Here is a 21,571-nt window from a genome sequence, read left to right on the forward strand (position 1 = left end):
CCGTCCGGCTGCAGAGAGCAGGGTGCTCTGGGAGCCCGCCACAGCTTGTCTGGCTTGTTCCACTGGCCTTGAAGACCTGCCCCCCTCCACGGCCACCATGCACAGCCAGCCTACTCCCTGGCCAGCAGGATGCGCCAACAGATGAATCAAGGCCTCCCTGGCCCCCAGAACTGTGGGGAAAGGAGACAGCTGTCAGGCGAGGCCAGCCCAGCAGCTTGCAAACTCCAGGCTGTCCACCTAAGAACAATGGGGGGCCAGGCATACCCCAGAGGCACCCCAAGCAGGAAGAGTGGGCATGGGGCCAGGGTGCTCCAGTCCACATGCCTCACACCACCTCGAGACACCGTATTTCTCTCTGCAGTCACTGTCCCGAGCAAGCGGCCCTCATCTCTCCTGGGTCCCTGGGAACCGGCTCCCCACAACAGCCACTCTCCCTCTCGGCTTCCTGCCCCACAGGCCATCCCCACCCAGCAAAGTGGCTTTTCAACACAGAGCTGATCCCCACGCTGCTTAGATCTCCCAAAGGCTCCAGGCTACCCTAGGAATACCCACCAACCTCCTCCACCCATCCCCTGCGCCCGCACCTGGCCGCCTTCTGCCCTGCCCAGCTCAGGCCTTTGCGCCTGCTGTTCTCAGGCTTAGGGGGCCCTTCCTCTGTGGGTGCCACACACTCAGAGGCCGCCCCTCCCCACTTCTGGCTGAGATGCCTCCCTATCTGCTGCTCTGCAGCCCGTTTGACATTCTGTCCTTAGGTCACATGTGTATTTTTACTCTCACTAGAATGTAAGCTCTGTGAGGCTGGGGCCCCGCTGTCCACGGCTGTGTCCCCGTCCCCCCCACCCCCACCCACTAGCGCAGGGCCCAAAGCTTAAACTCCCTGCTGAACGAAGCTTTCCACCGTGCAAGCTCCCCCGCGCCCAGCCCTGCCTCGGGCCCATGCTTCCCCCATTTCGTGGTGCCTCCCAAAGGCCCCGCAACCCACGCCAAACTTCCCAACTTCACCCCTTGCCAGCCCTCCAGGGCCCAAGTGGTACCTCCTTCCCTGGGAAACCCCCCAAATCAGGGTTTTTTTCTGGCTGGTTCTTCTGCCCAGGATGCACTCCTGTCTCCCTGGCACCTGTGTTCAACTCTTCCAGCCCAGCCCTGGGGCAGGCCAGATCCACCCCCGGAAAACCGGGAGCAGCACAGCAACCCCCACCCCCACCTTGTTCTCAGATTCAGTCTCCTAATCCACAACAAGGGGTTGTTATGGGTTGAACTGCATCCCCCATAAATTCATGATGTTGTTTTCACGCCCAGCACCTCAGAAGTTGACTGTGTCTGGATACGGGGTCTTTGAAATGGCAGCTGAGGTAAAATGATGTCCTGTGGCTAGGCCCTAGCCCAGTAAGACCGGTGATTTTATAAGAGGAGGAGGCTAGGACACAGACACGCACAGAGAGAGGATGTGAAGACACAAAGAGATGGCCCACCACCAGCCAAGGACAGAGGCCCCGGAAGGAAGCAGCCCCGCTAACACCCCGATCTTGCACCTCCAGCCCCCAGAGCCGTTGAGACAAGGATACGCTTCTGTTGTTTACACCGCCCAGCCTGGGGTCCCACTCGACAGCCCGAGCTCGCTCGCACAGGGTCAGGAGAAGGCCACCCTGTGTAGCTACCAGGGCAGTCACCGAGAGGAGGGGCTGACCCACGATGGGGCTGCTCGCTCTCGTGAATGCCCGTGAGCTGGGCCAACTCACTCGTGTGCCCTCTGTGGCGGCTTCCGTGCCACGACAGCAGAGCTGAGCCGGGAACACGTAAGGCCTGCAGGGGCACAAAGAGCGACTCTGGCCTTTCCCAGAAACCCCTCACATACCCATGCCATGGAGCGGGCGCTCAGCTCAGGCACCCGCCAGGTGGTGAGCACATCACATTCTACTGCCCAGTGACCAGGCCCTTCTGGGAGACTGAAGGACGCTCCAGGCCCCAGGGAGGAGCCCCTGGGCCCCCACAAGGAAACTGAGGACCCCTGACTACAGACTGCAGCTCTCTGCTCTGACAGAGCCACTCAGAAGCCCTGTGAGCGGCACAATGGCACTTACAGCCTCCGGACAAGGGTGCCTTCCCCCTGGACCGCTTTGCAGGCACCTGCCCATCCCACCTCCTCAGACCCCCCTCTGTACCCTCCCTCCCCACGGTGGAGCAGCACCACGTGCCAGATGCCACCCCCAAGAGAAGAGGCACAGCCCCAGAAGAGGCCCCCCGTGGAGTGTACCAGGAGGCCAACTCCACCTCGCCTTCCACACCCCACGTGGCGGCACCATCCGAGGCCTGATCGCAGGTAGACACACGTGCTCCCAAGTGAAGCCCACTCCGGGGGCTCCTGGAGCACCCCCAGCCTTTCCAGGGCCTGGGAAGACTGGCCCTCATCCGCACACTTAGCCAGCATGTGCAAGGACCCTCAAGGCCATAGGCAGGGGTGCCGTGGGCGACAGCATCCTGAGGGTTGGGGACACAGGCTCGGGTTGCATGGGGAAGGGAAGCTGACCTCAGCCTGCAGGGTCCTCGTGGCCTGGCCACCCCCAGCCTCCTTCCCGTGGCCACCTCCACTGTTCTGACCACCCACACTGTCCAGCCTGGCACAGCCTCGCCCTTCCCCTGGCAGACGCTCCCCCAGAGCTCACTCCTCCCCTGCAGGGCTCCCCACTGCCTTGTCCACCTCCCATGGCACCGGCCTTTCCCGCTCTGGCCTCCAGCACACGTGAGGGTCAGCTCCTCGTAGGCAGGACTCAACAACTGGCACAAGTAAATAACCACTCCCTGTCCCCGGTGGGGAGCGGGGGGTCCTCGTGGGCTGGGTGCTGCCATACGAGAGCCACAGGACTGTCCCGAGGGACTGAGGCCCTTTCGGGGAAACCCTCTGGTGAGCTAGGAAAGAGTAAGGCATCTGGCTTCCCTCCTCTGCAAGAAAGAGCAATATTCACTGGTGCACTCTTGGGCTGATTTTTTTTTTTTTTTTTATTAAAAACTAAAATGACAACGGACCGAACGGCAAAATTCAAATAACAGGAAAAAGTAGAGTTGCTGGGGATGGACTGAAAATCTCAGAGCATGGCACAGCTCCTGGTTCAGCAGTAAGTCCAGGTGGACAGCTGCTCGATTTCTCGGGTCATTTCTTGCAGGGTCTGGTCCAGAGGGCAGGTATAAAGGGGTCCCTAACCCAGCCCCAAGGGTGAGCGCAACGGTCCGAATGTTCAAAGGTATTGCCCACTTCTGTGCTCTTTCCTTCTTTTAAATCGGGAACATCTCCCCACCCTGGTTTGGTTTGTTGTGGTTTTTAAATTGCTTTTGGGGGTAGTGGTTCAGAATCCAGCCCTGCCAGGATTTTAAGCTGAGGTTTCTGACAAGCCAAGAGGCGATCGGGGAGATGAAAAGCATCGTTCACATCAAAACTGCTGGGGCCTGGTCTTGCTCCGTTGCTGAAACCGTTATTATTTAGAAATCATGACTGTGTTAATATGAAACCAGGGCACATCAACTGCTCTTGATTTCAAAGGGAAAAAAGAAACAGAACGGTTTTTTTCTCGGTTGTCTGTTTTTGCGCTTTGGCACGGAGGCCGAATTACTGGACCTGACGCGTGCAAAATCGGTGGCATCCCTGGCTTGGCCTGACACAGTACTGGTGACCAGAGGCTTTCTGCCAAGAAACGCACACCACGACTGCCCTCGGTCCAAACTTCCTACCCCGCACCCCCATTTATTTTTAGCAGCTGCACTTTTAAAACATTCTGGGTGTAGTTCCTGCTTTTACATAACCACTTCTGCTAACGTCTTAATCATTTTTCCGATTTTCTGAGGTGTACCTTAAACGTGACAAAGTTGTTTTCAGCTGCCTCCGGGGCCCTGAGCGAACTCACTGCCATTTTGTGCCTTTTCACGGCTCCAGGTACCATGAGTAAGGAAAGATGTTGACCGTGGCACGTTTCAGAGAAGGCAGCGGTAACTGGTTTTTAAAAAACTGCTCTAAGAGCTACGGGGGGTGATTCCCGACACACACCATGTGGGAGGCGCGGCACCACCGTTCCTAGATGTCGGCGGGCGCGGGGCACCACCCGACCCCTCGGCAGCACGAAGGTGGGGAATGACGACCCCCTGGGGGCTGGAAGCTGCTTGCCGGCTGCCCACAGTGACTCTCCAATATTCACAGGAGTCCTCAGTAACAGGGGAGAGGAATGCAAGATTGAAGAAAAGGCAGAATAGGGCTTATTTCAAACCGCAGCAGTTTCAACAGTTACCCAAGCGGTGCACCGAAACCGCACACAGGACTGCCTTTAGCAAAAACAATATGAACCCAATGGTTTACCACAGTGTGTGCTGTTAAAAAAAAAAACACAACAACAAAAAAAAAACTCAGTGGCCGGCTCCACCCTGGTAGAAATTTCTTTAATTCTCCTATTTAACTTTTCGAGGCCATGCGTGCCCCTGTGCCCCCTGTGCCCCCCGGGCCCCGGGCAGGTGCCCCTGAGCAAGTCTCTGGCAGCAGAGTTCCCTCCTCGCTGCGCCTTTCCCAACACGCTTTTCAGGAAACCGCTGCCCAGGAAGGGTCCCTGAGAGCCCGGCCCGTCCATGGGAAAAACGATGGAATGAACACTTGAAAGACCGTGAGCGCTCAAAACTCTGAGAGAAGGTAGATCCCCTTGTTCGAAAGTCTTACTTAGGAGGAGACGAAGAGGTTTTGGGTGACTTAGGGTATCAATAAATCTGATGGGTAAAGGTATCAAATATATACCCAAGTGTGAGTTTGTTTTCATCCCAACTGGACACTTGCTGGGTTCTATTTATAAAATTCAGGGCCAAAGCTGAAAAATGCAACTACATTTCTGTAGATGATAGATAATACGAAAACAACAAAACACAACAAAAAAATGAAAAACAAAGGGCTTGTGGTCAGGACAGCTGCCCCACCTTAGCTATTACCCTACACAACACAGGACGTTCGCACAACTGCCATTTATCCCAACTTGGGACACCCACGCAGCTGTCACTCGCCTTACACAACAGGGGACACCCACACAACTGCCGCTCATCCTCCACAGCACGGAGCCCCACACGACTGCCAGGCTTCTGACTGTCACACCACACGGGAGAACCGCGGCTGGAGAGGGGCACTCCCTGTTTCCTTGGCTTCTCTCTTCCCACCCCACTGCCCCCCTGCCCTCGGCAGAAAAGCTTAAGTCGGCGGGGGGGGACCATGGGGAGAAAGAGAGCGAGCAGGCTGTCCAGAGCACAACCTTTCAAATTCACAATCACTTGGGATTCTTTTACTGAAAGAGACTGCTTTTCAACACGTGTATCGGTGTTTCCCTCTGGTTCCCGCCTATGGTGGGATACGGAAGGCGAGCGAGGGGACCTAATTTCTCAAAATGTGGCGTGGGACCATCTAACGGCTTGCAAGCGAGGAGTCCTGCAGACGCCAGCCCTGCTCGCTCTCGCTGATGCACATGTGAGGGGAGGCAAACCCGGCAGATCAAAGCCATGCCAGGTAGCAGAGCCCTGACAGATAAAATCTGAGGTCCCCACCATCACAGCGTTGAGATTTTCCACTAAAAATATTTACTGAATTTTAAGAAAATCTGCTTAATGCATTGAAGGGAACAGGATGAGGTTTGGTACCGAACTGTTGAGAAAAGCTGAACAAATATTTACTATTATCCACCAGGCATCTCCACCACTGGTATGTTTTTCAGCCTCTGCGGTGTCTAAGGTGGTCAAAGGCCATGGAAGCGAGCTGGGTGATGAGCCCCATGGATGTGGTGGGGTCAACCCACCATTACGAGAGGGAGGAGAAAAAGGGGAAGAAAAGTAGCCACACTTTTTGGGTCTTCAAAAGACAAATACTACTGGGAGTGAGAAATATCATTTTCGAGAAGTTTCAACAAAAGGCTCCTTTAGTTCTGAGCAAAAACAGGGAGGGGAGTTCGAGACTTAAGAATGAATTTACAAATCCCAAATCGGTCTTTACAACAAAAACGATATGGACTGCAGGTCTCACAGTTCTGCTTTTTCAAAAATCACATTTGTTCTTTGATTTTTGCCTTTGACACGCTGCTGGAGCAGCCCTGCGTGCTGACCCGAACCGTCCCCACCCCAGGGGCTCAGGGCACCCTCGGGGGACAGGGAGACACTCGTAGCTACACAGCAGCCAAATGGGGGGAGCCCTGGGTCTGCGCCACAGGACCACGGTAGCCCAGCCTTTGTTCCTCCCTACAGAGGAGCTCCGAGGCTGCCAAAGCGCTACCCTGCACCAGCACAAAGGCGTCGTACCCACATTTAACAAAATCACCAGAGTGTCACGCGGCGGGTCAGAAAGACGGTCAGGAGGTGTGCGTGCACGGGAGCTGCAGGGCCCACCAGGAGCTCCCTCCTATTGTGGGGGCAGCCTGGAAGGAGGCAGGAGAGCCTGTTGCAGAATAGGGGGCCCCCCACTCTTGCTCTCTGTACGACCAGATTGCACCCCCCGCCCCACCACCCCACACATCAATCCCACGCATGTGCTGTTCTTCAGCTGACAATGGCAGAGGGAGAGAGGCGGACTGGGGTCCTCTGAATCTGAGAAACGAGGGGACGAGGGACCGTGGAAAAGCAGAGGCCACTCTGAGCACATCTTCCTAGGCTCCCTCACCTTGCTAAGGTGGAACCAAGGAGTTGGGGGAGGTGTGGCAGCACGTACAAGAGGCACTCAAGATGGCTAGGGAGGGGCCGGGGCCAGGCGCAGGGCGGCGGCTCCTGTCTGTCCATACCTATGCTCAGATGCAGGATGGCGGGGGGAGGTCAAGGCTCTCCGAGCCTGCACCCCACCCTGAGGCCCCACAGCCCCCCAGGAGCCTGGCTGGCTGAGCTCTGATTCCTCTGCTCCAGGACCCTAAGCCACTGAACAACAGGTGACAACTGTGTCACTGAACTCCCACTCAGTCTTCCCTCCTGGGTGCAGGAGGGTGGGCGTGTGCTAAGATAGGCAAATGCTTCTATTTTCAAACTCAGCCGACTTCGCGGAGCAGAAATGTACCCCAAAGAACAGTCTGTCTCCAGGCATTTCACAAGGAAGAGGCTGAGAGGAAAAGGGCGTTTCTCCCTCTGCTGGGAGCGGGGCCGGCGGCGAGCTCGCGCTGCCAGGGCGTCACCCCCAGGCCTGACACAGACCCGGCCCCCCCCCCCCAGCTGGCGGGGGCGGCGGACAGGAAAGGAGGGCTCCACCAGGCTGGGCGCCCGGGGCTCCGCTGGAGCACCCCGACCCTGGCTGGTCAGCAAGTACCGGGATTTTCCAGGCTTCTTGAGATGGCGGTGAACCGCTCTTGTCCCGTTCTAGAACTTCACATGTACCCACCGAATTATCTCTTTGAAATCATCGTGGGAACGGAATTAAAGTAGTTAAGTTCAAGGCTGAGGTGCTAACCGCACGGCTCAACTGGAGAAGTCATTTTAAAAGTGGATCTTGAGCAACAAACTAGGGGTCGGGACCCACATGGGCAAACGATGGCCACCCCGGTTTCACCCTCAGCCTGGCCCTTCAGAGCACAGGGAGAGCCGGCGTGAACACGGGCTCCCTCTGCGCCGGAGTCCCGCGGGGCGGCTCCCCCAGGACGGGCAGGCTAACCGGCCGGCGAGCGCGCTGGTCTGCGGGTGGGCGGCAGCCAGCAAACTGCCCGAAGCAAGAAGCCGCAGTCACCCTGCGCGCGTCCACACACGGGTGTGGGAGGGGACTCACGTTCTAGGGGAGACAGGACTTCTTGTTTTCTGAAAATCATTTGACTCAAACAGGACATAGATTAAGTGCTATCTCGTTTTCCTGTGTTCGCTGGAAGAATTGAGGGGAAGGGGCAGAGGGGCAAAAAAGACACCCCAGGCATGTGCACGGCTTTATTCTGGAGATGAAAAGGTCATTAGCAGTAATAAGAGGGTAATAAATTGCGGAGAGGTTAAAGGTGACTGGCTGGTTAGCACGCTGGTGTCACCCGGGCACTGCAGGGCCCGAACCAGGGCTGCACTTGCAGGAAGTGGCAAGGGTGGGGCCGGGCGCAGGATCCCGCTATCTGTCGCCGGGGTGCGGAGGCCCAATCACTGACACCCACACAGCCATTTCCTGCCCTTAAAAAAAAATCTGTTTCTCCCTTTGCAAATCAACAACTTTTACCTAGAAACTCTTCAGCGGTGAGTTCTGACTGATCTTGGTCTCTGATCCGTTGCAGAAAATACACCATTGTTTACCTGGGGGAGGTGTGCAAGCGCCAGCTTTAACTGACAGGTTTCGGAGGCTGCGAGTGGGGTCTGTTTTGCATCTGCCTGGAAGAAACCAATTCTCTCTACCCCAAACAGGCACCTGCTGGTGACCGAATACCTTGACAGACCTTTCTAGAAAAGAGCTCTGAGCACAGAGGACGCAGTGCGGACACTGGAGCTCCGGGTGTGCCCCCAGACGGGGGTTCTTGATGGTCCCTGAGGGTACACTTTCCGGCTCGGGTCAAGAGAGAACTCCATCTTTAGCACTAAAAACAGATGGCCAGCCGTGGGCTGACGCCAGAACTCATTCAACAGGGAACCTCGGTGAGGCTCCCGGGGGAAGGGCCCCCGCTGTGACTGCACGCACTGACGCTTACACACGGGAGTTTATCGCATGTCAAGTAAACCTCAGTCACGTTTTCAAAAACAAACAAAAACAGCTCCCACAGAATGTGAAAACTGCAGGCTGTCGTGTACCAGAGGTGGTACCTAAAAAACCATGCATGACTCAGACCCAAACGTGCATTTGGTCCCGGACAAGCGACCACAGCTGAGCTTCGCCAGCGAGGACCCTGGAGCCCTCTTTGAAGTTCAACTACCCATCTCTGACTTTTTCAACTGCAAAGATTTCTGCCAAACTGCAACCTCGTGGGGAAAAGGGTCCCTTGGTGACTCCCTGCATGCATATGGCTGCCTCAGACCCAGCCTCTGTCTGCCCCTGGGAAAGGAGCTTGTGGAAGGAGGACCCGTGTCCTGGTCCCGGTACCCTAGGGACGGGATGGGGACACATGTCACACACATCACATCACGAGTAATCACTGTGCGAGGCACCTTGCCCACACGCCCACCTGCTAGGCCAGAGTTGGTCCCGTGTTCAGTCAGGGAAACCGAGCTTGGTGAGGTTGAGACACTTGCCTAGAGCCCCTCAAGGAGATGGTGACAGAGCCAGAACATAAACCCAGGCCCTGGCTCCAATGTCCAGAAACGTGGACTAAGCCTGATCAAGCAATCTTCCTGGATTCTAGTGGCCTCACATATCGGAGCCACCTCCAGGCGCAGAGACCTGGCACGGTTCTAGAGACCACGGAAAAAAGAAACCCGTTACCACCAGGCAGTCTGAACCACCTACGTGGGATCTCTACGGGATCACGGCTCCATCACCAGAGTTGTGGGGGGCCCCCGGCAGCAGGGTACCCACTTTGCCTTGTCCCCACTCGGCCACGCTGTGGCTGCAGTTCCCTCTGCATGCCGGGCAGGCCCTTGAGTGTGATCACGTGGCATTCCCAGGTGGTGACGGCCACGGGGCCTCTCCACGCGGGAAAAGGCCAGGTTAAGTGAGAAGAGCAGAGAAGCACAATCTATTTCCTCACTTTCAAACTGTTGGACTTTGTTTTCTTAAAAAACGAAAGCAAGAAAACAACTTGGAGATCCATGCCTGGCTGCTTCCTATCTTAAGCAGCCAAGAGAACAAGAGTTGTGCCTTGTGTTTTCATAAAGACTGCCTTGAGCAGGACTTCCTCCAGCGCTCATCTGCTGACCTGTCCTGCTAATAACCAGCTAACTCCCGGGCTGCTCTGGGGCCCAAGGAGTCTTGCTCTGTGCAGCGTGGACGCGGAGGGGGAGGGCAGCGTGCACAGCTGGGCCTTGATTCCCTCCAGCAGAGCGGCAGCATGGGGCAGACACGGTCCTTTGCATCCCCCAAAGAACCGAATGCTTCCCCCCAGATGCAACTCATTAAAAGGTCAACGGCTGGGTCAGACATCACATGTGGGGTACATCTGCATGGCCAGCGTTTCCACGTTGTTAGAGGTTAGTATGAATTCACAGCAGAGCCACCACCGGAAGCTGCTCAAGCGGTAATAGCCCCACGGTCTGTACCTACCACCCAGCAGTGTGTACAGCGCAGAGTTTTTCTGATCAGCCATTGCTTCTAGGTAAGAGAATCAGATGAGAGACATTTAGACCTCAACGCAGGTGTGTCGTGGCCGCTTACAGATGACACGCTGCACATGCACCCACCGTCCTCCAGAACCCGTGAGAACTCTGAACCTCATGGTTTGATTCTCATTACAGCTGTAGATGGGGTGGAGAGGTCCAGGGCTGGCCCTGCTGCCTTTGCTGTGTGACAGTGGGTGGCCCACCCGGCCTTTCTCACTTCCCTTTCCTCTTCTGAGAAGAGAGCATCACGGTGCCTGTCCTATCTTGTGGCTCTTACTAGGACCTGGCTAGGTAATCCTACGGGTCCGTGGATGTGACGAGGAGAGTTGAGGCACCTGGCACCTCAGCGGCCGTGGCAGAGTAAGGGTGCAGTGGCCCAAAGCCAAGAGCAAGAGCAGCCTGAGACTGCCCAGGGTACAGGCCCAAGCCTCCCCAAACGGGGATGGCTTCTCTGCTCTGTAAGCCTGTGATACGCTGAAAGCAGCAGCCAAGATGGGGCAGGGAGGCTTGCGGAGGGCAATACAAGGGAGAGGGGACAGCGAAGGGCAAATTCAGAAGTAGACCCGGCACTGGTTCAAGGAAGGGGAGGAGGCTAAAATAAGAGTTTCCAAGAAACCCTGAGCATGACGTTCTGCACCTACTAGCAGGAGCTGTGTGCCTCCCTGAAGTCTGACAATTACTGCCTCGCTCCGCCTGTGTGCATGCGTGTGCGTGTACCTGCACATGGGAACGTGTGGACACGTGCACTGTGCCTAGGTGCATGCAAGCGCTATGAGAACGTGTACCTGCGAGGGAGCATGGCAAGGCGTGCACACGTGCGTACACGCATCTGCACGTGTGAGCAGTGCATGAACACGTGTGCTCACACACGTATGCACATAAGCATGAGCCCATGCCACGTACGTATGTGTGTATGCAGGTGCGCGCATGCATGCTTTGGCCCCCATCTTTCAGGCGGAGTGTGGAGGCCTGATGCCCTTCCATTAGGAGACTGCCAGGGGTGTCCCCTTAGAGCCGCCAAAGTGGGCACTGAGGGCAGGGCTCCCATCCTCCTGAAAGAAAGCCTTGGCTGGCCCAGGTGACAGGACAGGGCAGGCAGCCTCTCCACTAAGAGGAGGACTTCGACAGGTGGACCTCGTGTAGGATGACCGCAGGGCCTACAACCCATGACCACCTGTAACTAGAGAGTTCCATGGGCCACCAAGTGGAGCCCCAGGCCGACTGAGGGGCAGAAGCTAGCTCAGGCAGGACCAAGGTTTCAAGAGAGCATGTGGGTCTCCTGTGGCCACCCCTAGTCTTGAGACAGCATAGGTGAGACTGTCTGGAGCCGGGGCACCAAGAAAACAGTGAGCAGGGGTGGATAAAGGGGCTGGGAAATTGCGGTGAATCCCGCTGCCACTTGAAGCAACAGCTTTCTCCTTTTGAGTCTGGCAACCCGGCCTGTCGGCCTATGGCCATCATAGAAGAGAGAGCCCCCGCACAAGCTCAAAGTCCTCAGCATCCTCAGGGGGACACCTGGGCCCTCTCCTGAGAGTAGGGCCCCAGGGACAAGATCAAGAGAGATTGGTAGCACCAGCCAGAGCCAGGAGAGGTGAGGTCTGCAGGAAGCCCCTTGCTTGGAGCTGTCCGGAGAGATACCTGGCAGGAGCCAAGCAGAAGGGAGCCCAGAGCCATCTGCCTCCTCTTGCACCAAACACGGCCAAAGAAGACCCCCACTCCCAACCCCGCTCTGAGTCCTTAACCAGTAGGGAGGCGCCAGATTGAGGGGGTGGCCTCAGCCAACTTGGGAAAGAGCTCGGGTTGGGGGGAGGCCAGAAGGGCCACAGGGTCCTGACTACACACCCCGCCGAGGGCCATGCGGCAGCTCTCACCACAAGGGCTGAGCCCTGGGCCTTCTAGAGACCACCCTGGAGGCCCACACTAAGCCCGGAGCCAAGGGACCCCGAGGATGGGGTGAGGGTGGGTGGGATGGGAGGCGTGCCCCAGGCACACACCATGTGAGGACCCAGGTCACTAAGCAGTAGGGAGACCCTCTTGCTCCAAGTGCGGGTCCCCCGGCATCTGCTCCACTCTGGGCTGGTGAACAGAGAAGCCCTCGGTCCCCCTCCCCGCGCCATCCTTTGACGGTGGGCGGGCGGCTGCGAGAGAAGAAAGCGTACTGACCGCTGGGCGGTTTAGGCCGTGGAGGAGCAGGTTTCTTCGGAGGCAGAGCGGGAGTGTCCTGTTTACTTTTAAAGGGGTCATCTGAGAATCCTGCCCCTCCAAAGGAGGAGGTGAAAGGACCAGAAGTTGGGGGCTGTAAAAGAGGACACGAAAGAGAGGCAAAAATAATCATTAAAATGGAGGCAACGGATGTCCATTCAGCCAATGCTCAAGTACCGAGAGCCTCAGTGAGGCCCCCAACCCTCTGGGTTCCGCGGCACGGCCCCCACGGGGACCCGGGTCTCTCACGAGACGCCTGCTTTCCTCCACCCTCAACAGCCAGGGTCCTCTGGCCTGTGAGGGGCAAGCCAGCAAACAGAGCAGGCGAGAGCCGCCCTGCGCCTCGACAGGCTTATGTCACGCGAGGGGTGTCCCCTGCCACACACGCCGTTCCACCCAGGCAGGGATATCAAGTCTTTCCTGACCCCAGGGTCCCCTGGGCCTCCTTGAGTCAGAGATGGGCCCCACCCTCACCCTCACGCTTTCTGCAGACCCCTCTGTGTGCCACCTCTGGGCTGAGCACCGGCCTGCGTGGCTACTGCCTCTGGGCAGTGACAGGCAGCTCTGGGTACTGGGTCAGACGGCCGCAGACCACCTCCTCGCCCCCACGTGGCCCATGGGTGCTGCTGCCTACACAGTGACTCAGGCTGGAGCCCACCCCCCTCCTGCTGGCACAGCCTTGGCTGCCTCCGTCAGGCTCCTCCAGCCCGGACCTTCCAGCCCTGCTCCCACCCGACCCCATCTCAAGTGCAAATGGGACCATGTGATCCCAGCAAGAGAGAGATGCACAGGCGGGTGTGTGGGTAGAGGACAGGTTGGTACACAGCACTCAACGGCCCTAGTGCCCACCGCTAACCTCCGGGCACTCTTCAAGGCACACGGGGCCTTCATTACAGCCCCCCACTATCCAATTCTTCCACCTCATCCCTGCGCTGCCCCACCCCCTTGATAATTCCCCAGTCCCCGGAACCCCTTGCACCCCAGTCTCCAGGGCACAGGGTCTCCAGCTGGGGAGCTCAGTCCACCCCATCGACCCCAAGCCCCTCTTTTCCTCAGAGACTAACCAAACCAGATCTCACTGTCGCCCCTAGAGCTCTCTCTGACACCCCTTCCTACCAACTGTGCCCGCTTGACATCGGTGGGACTCCGTAGGACACACGTCACCATGGGTAAGCACATGCCCCGCACCTGGCCGTGTCTGCAGCGAGTGGGTGCAGGTGATGGGGCAGCACGTCTGCTGGCTGGGCCCGTGGCGGGCTGTGACTTGTCTCCGTGGGCGCCCCTATCCTGAATGCCAGCACAGTGCTGGGCACGACAAACCCCCAGTGGCAGACAGATGAGCCACAGATGGGCCAGCTCAGGTCCCCCCTCCTCTGGGATCTGGTCACAGGGACATGGATGTGGCAACCCCTGCCTCGGGTATAGCCATGGATACTAGTCTCAGGTGGGGAAGAGGTGGCCAGCCCACAGTGAGAGGGAGGGGGGCTGGAGAGGCTGCTGGGCATCCCACTGGGTACCCTGGTTCCCCTCTACCAGCTCCCAGGACCTCTAGGGTAGGATGCTGGCTCTGCGCTGACGACCTCACCTCACTTCCCAACAACCCCTTCCATTTTACACACAGGGAAACTGAGGCACGGAGAGGAGATGCAGCCTGCAGTCATACGGCACCTCAGTGGTGGAGTCAGGGTAGGAACCCACACTGTCTGCTTCCGGGGCCAGGGCTCCTGGGCCCTGCCCTCCGCGGCTGGCAGCCCACCCCTCGAAGTAGGTCTGGGGCCTTGTTCCAGGCAGAGCAGGCCAAGGGGTCAGCGGGCCAGAGAAAGCCCCGAGGACGACGGGGGTCAAATGAGCAAGACTCATTTCCCTGCCAAGCCCATGCTGGCCCCCCAGGAAGCTCTGAGCAAGAGGGGCAGCTAGGGCTGGCGGAACCGCGGGAGGGCAAGGAGGCGCCTCCCTCCACAGCTGCTGCTCCCCTCTTTGGGGCTCTGTGGACACTTGTCCTTTTAGGTACAAGATTCAGGGAGTCTCTGAAAATCCTGCAGCTCCAGTTTCTGGAACCTCTGCCTGGCCAGGCTACAGAGCACAGGGATCAGGGTTAGGGTCTGGAGTCCAAGCCCCGCCGCTACGAACCGCTCCACGCCTCCGCTTCCGAATCTGTGACAGGACCGTGAGCACCGCACACCGTAGCCCTAGGGCTGCCGCAACAATGCGATCAAGTCTATGTGTAAACTGCTCCAACAGGCACCCCCACAACATGGCGCAAAGATGGCACGATTATTATCATGCCAAGGATGTGGACATGACCGGAACTCCTTTAGATGCCTGTGAAAATCTGCAGACGCCCGTCAGCTCCCAATCTGTCATTCCTGCTGCTGGCTGTTAGCCACAGACTACCCCAGAGGGAGACCGCATGGGAGCAGAGGCGAAGTGTCGAGCCACAGCTTAGCTTTAAAATGGTGGCTGAGGGTCTGCGGTTTGGGGAAGAACGGGGGCGGGGGAGTGGGCAAAGGAGCTGGGAGGGCACATGGGTTCTACTTCTGCCTCTGCCATTCACAGACCAGAACACGGGCTCACGTGATTCCCGCACAACCTGAGACAAGCAGGCAGGAATCAAAACCAATTTCTTAGTCGAGAGGAGGCGTGACCAGCAAAAAAGCCACCCCCCTGCCCCAAGGACCCCAGTCTTTGTCTCGGGGGTCGGGAACGCACCAGCTCGGGGGAAGGGGTGCAGAGTGGCGCCTGGAGCCCTCTGGACACACCCCACTGAGTGTCCACCTATCCCACGCGCTGCAGCCCGGACCACGAGCCATAAGGACGGTCTGGCGGCCAGGCTGACTCTCCGCCCCCCTCTTGTGTTCAAAGCTACTGAGCCGGTGGGCTCGCTCCAGTGTGACGGGGCTCCAACCATAAAGGCCACTCCCCCCGCGACCGTGAGCTGTAGCCCTTCTAACACTGCCAAGCCCACGTCATTTCCGAATCCCACTTTTCATGACTCCAGGTTTCCCAAGAGGCCTCCTCTGGGACCCGACTCGTTCCTCCTCAGGCTGCAGCTTCAGGGAAAGTGGCTATTTTTAGAAGGGTTTCAGTAAAGCCGGCAGGGGCTCTCTGGGCTGGCACAGCGCGAAGTGTGCTCAGAAAGAAAAAAAAAAAAAAAGGGAAAGAAAGAAAAAAAAGAGAAAAGCCATTATAAAAAGCAGCTCTAAGAGGAACACATTTGGGGTTCACAATTTAAAGAGCTGGTTTAAAGGAAATGACTCTCAACTTTGAAGAAACAGCCCTAAATGGGAATGCATGGCTTTAAACACCACTGGAGAAACGACTGGAAAGGCCCTGACAACCAGCCAAGGACTGCAGGGATAGCTTTTTTTTCATGGAGCAGGGGTGAAATAATTATGTTTGAGTCTTGTTTTTATTCTCAAATGCTCAGAATTTGTTCTTAAAGCAAGGTGATCGGTTGACAGAGTCTAAAAAAAACCTCTGCAGGTATGGGGGGACCTCTACTTCGAGTGCAAGCCTGAAGAATCTCCTGAAGGAATCTGCTGGAACCAGCTCGCTGCCTGTCAGCTTCACTCAGCACTGCCAGGCAGAGGAGGACACCTCAATTTAGGGTGGAGTTAAGAAAGGGCACCAGTGTGCATCACCTTGCCACCCCACTCAGATGGGGAAAAGCTGGCGATGTAAAAAACACACACACAAAAAAAACATAAAACCAAGAAGCCAAAAAAAAAAAAAAAGCCTTCTTGCCACTTTACTTTCATTTCCTTCAGCATTTTATTTATACACATGATGTTTTTCTTGAAAAACAGAAAGGGAACCAAAGGGAAAAACAGAGACCTACAAGGTTAGGGCTCGGTGTTCCGCTGGACAAGTGGCACGACATCAGGCGCTGACAGGAGCGTGGAAACCAAACAAGGGAGCGCCGGAGACAAATTTTCCACAGCCCCGTCCAGCTCTATCCCGCCCGGGGCCTCGAACAGGAAGGGGCCACGGGCTCTGAAGTCACAAGCGCACGTGTGCGTGCAGCCTGATCGAGGGACACGCGGACAAGGAGAGGGAAGCCGAATCAGAGGGAAAACGCCACGTTCGGTTAGGACGGGCAGGAAGACAGGCAGGGCCAGGCTCTGAACTGCCCTGCCTGGCTCCAGGGAGTCTCTGCAGCCCCAGAACACGCAGAGACGGCCTGGAAGGTAGAGGGACGGCCATTCCGCTGTCCGGAGCCCCTCCAGACTGGCCGCCCTGCACAGCCCTCCACCAGCCCAGGCAGCCTCTACCAGTGCACCTCTCAACCTGGTCTCAGCCCCAGCCCCTGGTAGCTCTCCCCCACTCTCCCCTGCTCAGCCGCTGGGGCCAGCCTCCCAAAGGGAGAGGGGCGAGGGGAGTGGGCCCACTCTCCTGGCTCGAGAGCACAATGCAGACCCCTTCCTTTGGGGACTGCTGCCACCGTGTGGCACAAGTTCCCTGATTTCAGGAGTTGATTTCCTGCCTGCTAAGCAGGGACGGAAGCGGAGGACGCACAGCTCCATTCTCGAGGAGCAGGGGCACGTGTAACAGCCACCAAGCGATAGGCAAACGTTCGAGCAGACCTCCTGCCCTGGTGCCTTCTGGCCAAGCCCAGACAGCATCCCGGCCGGCAGTGTCACGGCGTTTCCATATGGGGGAGGGAGGCTCGTTCCCTCTAGGCACCGGAACCAGGGAGGCGGCTACACCAGCACCTCTGGGCTCCCTCCCGCGACAGCCGACTGGCAAACATTCTCTCTCTGGCCAGAAGCTGGATTTGCTACCTTGACAATGTACGCTCACGTGCTTCTTTGAAAACCTAAACAGAATCTCAAAAGCTGTGAGCGCCACAATCACACACGGGTTCACCACAAGTGCTCAGTGCCCAGACAAGTGTGTGCCCATCAGGCTGAGTGAGCATGGCGCCAGCAGGCAGGATGCCCCAAGGAGCTGGCACGGCGGGGGTGCCCAGCAGGGGCTGGCGGAGGCAGGAAGCAAGCGACTCCTTGTTGCGGAGGCTCGGCTCCCACATGCCCCGGAGACTCCCTCCCCAGCTCCCTCCCCACCATCTGGCTTCTGAGCCTCCCCAACGAGGAGGTGAGATCAGGGACGGGGACTGTTTCCTGCCTGTGGCCACCCCCGCCCCATGCCGATGGTACCTGGGCTGGAGCAGGTGGATCCTGCAGATCGGTGGAGTGAGTAAAGAAAGCATGACTGGCCACAGGCTGTGCCCCACGAGGCCCTCACCTGCCTGAGGGGCGGCCAAGAAGCAGCGGAGCACAAGGAGGTCCTGGGGACGGGGCCCAGAGGCCAACATGGGGCACACCTAACATTGCTTTCCTTTAATACTTATAGAAGAAATACATAATCATGCTCAAAAGCAGGGGACGCTAAAGATTATAACAAAGACCAGCAACCCTCAGATCACTGCCTCTCCCACTCACCCTGGCTGACATCTTTGACTTCTTAGCAGTTTCTTCTGGGAATTACCTCCGTAATCATGGGCATCTACTGTTATTTCTTGACCTGTCCGTTTTGGACATGATCCACTGACGTCCAGCTACGTTAAAGACTTAGCTTTCTAGCCACACCTCCCCCAGCCCCTCCTCACAACAGGGCCCCAACACCACCTGGGGCTATATTCACCTCACTCTAGCCACACTGATACTGCCCACCCTGACAACTTCAGGGATGTCATCTGTCTTGAACAGCTCCCTTTCCACCCGTATCTCTGTTCACGGAACCTAGCCCTCGCTTTCCAAACCCTTCTCGGGTTGTGTTGGGCAGCTCCCACTTACATAACCGGCCCACTTTCTCTGGATGCCTCCCGGCTGCCAGCCTGGGGCCGACAGTTCCAGCCTCAGCTGCCTGCACACGAGGCCTGCCCCCCGTGACCCTCCTGAGCCCTCTGTGCCTAACACCTTCTCTGAGCCCGTGCAGCCACAGCTCCACTGCCTGAGATTTGGCAGCTAACAGACACCAGGAGGACCGGGGGAGTGACACTTATGCCTCGTGGAGGGATGCAGAGCCCTGGCAGTTCCACTCCGATGAAGGGAAATGGAGCTGATCACAAGCACAGGCATCTTCTAGACCTTGCCTGCTGGCTCACGATCTCACGTGAGGACATGTTTCAGCGTCTGACGGGTGCCGGGAAATACATACGTGGTGCTAACAATTACGCCTGGCCGCTCACGACACAACCACGACAAGAGGCACAAAGACACTGGCAGAGGCGCGCGTGCTCCGTGGGAGGGGGTTTACCTTGGACATCTGGCTGAAGTCGGCAAAGCCCTCAGCACTACTGAAGGACCCGCTTCCGAAGGGGTCTAAGGTTCCAAAGGGACCTGCAAGTAGCACCAACAGAGGCAGAGTTAGGGCATTCAAGGGACACACCTCCGGGGGCAGAGGGAGGTGCTGCCTCTCGGTGGTCACCGGCCCCCGGCACGCAACATCCGAGGAGGCAGCATTTGCTTGCCAGGACTGTGCGTCTGGATGCAGTCCCTCAACGCGGCCTCCCTGCCCCCAACCCGCCCTGGCTGGTGGTTGGTGCGGCTTGGCCAGAAGCCTCTCGCCATGACGGCCGCCTCAAGCAGGGCCACAGGGACGGTGCCCCATATCGGTACTTCTAGCCAGCGCTGTTCACAGTCAGCCAACGAGTGACAAGTGCAGAAGCACAGCCAGCTGCCCTCCTGGGTCAAGGAGGGAGGTGCAAGTCCGCAGCGACCCATCAGCCACACCTTGTATGTGGGGAGCTTGTCTGCGGGTGCGGTTTTCTCCTTTGGTGGGGCAACTTGCCTGCATAACCCATACAACCCACCCACGAACCCAAACTCTATCACCAACAAGCACGAGCTGCTAGGCAAGGCCGCAGAAGCAAGCGGGGCCTGTTCCCAAAAGCAAGGGGGAATCCAAACTCTCCCCCCTCCCTTAATGCACAAGCCAGGACCCTCAGTCAAACTTGGATTCTTTTAGGAAAAAGATCTGAAGGTACAAATCAAAGATTTGTACGGAGAAATGAGTAAAGAGTAACCAGGAACACTGGTGTTATTACTGACTGAATTCCTACTGCCGATCTTCCTTTGCGGAAAGATGAGCAGCTAGGGGGAGCTGGCTTTGGCCCAAGTACCTCAGGTGAGGATCTGGGTGCCACTGATTAATGACATAAACTCTGAGGACACACAGCTTTGGAAACGGAAGCAGGAACTGGGTGGGCTCCTTCCACTGGCTGGGGGGAGAGTCAGAAGGAAAATAAGTCATCAGTCTCACCTGATCCTTTTGAGGAGACACTGGAAGATGAAAAAGGATCACTGGATTCAAAGGGGTCGAGCTGAGTGAAAGGAGAGAGGGAAGAGTAAAAAGCAGTTCATTCGTTCACCCAGCCATTCATCCAAGCACAGACTTCCCTGCCATCTGCGTACACTGAATCCGGTGCCGGCCATGAGGAGGAGAAAGTGATTCAAACTAAACTCTGGCGGAGTAAAATCCCAACAGACCAACCCCTCCTGCAGAGCATACTTATAAACTCTGGACAAAATGCAAAAAAATAAGTAAACATAAGCAACCACCTGGAGGCTCAGAAGTGAGCCAGAGCAGGAAGACTGGACGAGAATTCCAAGTTGGCAGGAGCCAACAGCACGAAGTTGAGTCTTCTGTCTAGACAGCTATGACCTGAGGTTTTGGGAGGCTAGACCTCAACAGAAAACTGTCTTTCTGGCCTGAAGACTAGAGGATGGCAGTCTGGGACAACCACAGTCAGAGAAAGGGACAGGGCCCCAGAAAGCAGAGGCAGAGAACAGGAGTCCAAAATTTCATGATAAGCTCTGCCCAAGACAAGGGCTGACCCCAGCACCACGTGCAGGAGGAGACTGAACGCAGCCTACAGCTAAGGTCACAAGTACACAACTACAGGCGAGAGAAAGTGAGTTTGCAGTGGAGCCTCACCGAGTCAACTGCCTGCTGAAACAGAACCATCTGGGCTCTCTGGAGGCATATACCAGTATCCAGGCACCGCAACAGAGCACTCACAATACACAGCATACGTTTTGAAATCATTCAACATAACAAGAATCAGAAAAACCATGGCCAGTTCTCAAGGGAAAAGACAATCAATAGAACCAGTCCCAAGAGGACCCAGATGTTTTGGAATTCTTTGATGAGGATGACTTTAAAGCAGGAATAACTGTGTTCAATGAAGTAAAGGAAAATAGACTAAAGAGGAATGGATAGGAGATCTTAGCAGAAAAATAGAAACTATACAAAGAAACAAATGGAAATTCGAAAACTGAAAAAAGTACAATATCTAGAATAAAAACTTCACTAGGTCAGCTAAACAACAGATGATCGAGAAAAAAGTAAGTAAAGCTAAAGACAGATCAGTAGAAAGTACCCAATCTACAGAAAAAAGAGAACAAAAAGAATGAAGAGAAAACAGAGTCTCAGGGACTTGTGGAGCCATTAGTAAAACCTCTAATATAAAAGTAATTGTAATCCCACAAAGAAAGGAGAGAATAGGGTAGAAAAAGAAAATGTCTAAGGAAGTAATGGCCAAAAACTTGCCAAGTTTGGTAAAAGACCTGATTTACAGATTTAAGAACCTCAGCAAACCCCAAACAACTTAAATACAAAGAAAACCACACACACATATGCTTCACAGTCAAACTACTGAAAAGCAGAGCTAAAGAGCTAAGGCAGCCAGAGAAAAACAGCATGGTACCTAAGGTGGGGGACAACCGCCTGAGAGACTCAGGACTTCTCAAGGACAGGGAGTCCAGAAGGCAGTGGAATAACATCCTAAAAGTGCTGGAAGGAAAAAAATAATACGAGATCGGGCACAAATACCCTTCAAGAGTGACAACAAAGGGACGCCTGGGTGGCTCAGTTGGTTAAGCATCTGCCTTCAGCTCAGGTCATGATCCCGGGGTCCTGGGATCGAGCCCCGCATCGGGCTCCCTGCTTAGCGGGGAAACTGCTTCTCCCTCTGCTGCTGCTCCGCCTGCTTGTGCGCTCTCTCTCTCTCTCTCTCCCTCTGACAAATAAATAAACAAATAAAATCTTTATTAAAAAAAAAAGGGAATGACAACAAAGTAGACCTGTATTATAAGAAATGCCAAAGAAAGTTCTTCAGGCTTAAGGAAAAGGATCATGAGGGTAAATAAGATCTTGAGAAAGGAATGAGGAC

At 56.2% G+C, this 21,571-nt stretch overlaps 1 protein-coding gene across 5 annotated transcripts in view; it reads right to left on the minus strand.

Moving 5' to 3' along the window:
* Positions 1-21,571, minus strand: part of EPS15L1 (epidermal growth factor receptor pathway substrate 15 like 1) — a 97,133-nt gene that overhangs the window by 9,224 nt on the left and 66,338 nt on the right. For 3 of the 5 annotated variants that reach the window (XM_032412312.1, XM_032412313.1, XM_032412316.1), the window contains exons 20-22: positions 19,660-19,720; positions 18,655-18,737; positions 12,358-12,490 (exon numbers count right to left, since the gene is read on the minus strand). In XM_032412312.1, coding sequence (XP_032268203.1) covers positions 12,358-12,490; positions 18,655-18,737; positions 19,660-19,720 — 277 coding nt within the window. The remainder of the gene's footprint in view (positions 1-12,357; positions 12,491-18,654; positions 18,738-19,659; positions 19,721-21,571) is intronic. The other 2 variants (XM_032412314.1, XM_032412317.1) reach the window with 1 other exon arrangement.

The sequence above is a fragment of the Phoca vitulina genome, unplaced genomic scaffold, assembly GCF_004348235.1.
Source record: "Phoca vitulina isolate PV1807 unplaced genomic scaffold, GSC_HSeal_1.0 scaffold13, whole genome shotgun sequence".
In the NCBI taxonomy this organism is placed as follows: domain Eukaryota; kingdom Metazoa; phylum Chordata; class Mammalia; order Carnivora; family Phocidae; genus Phoca; species Phoca vitulina.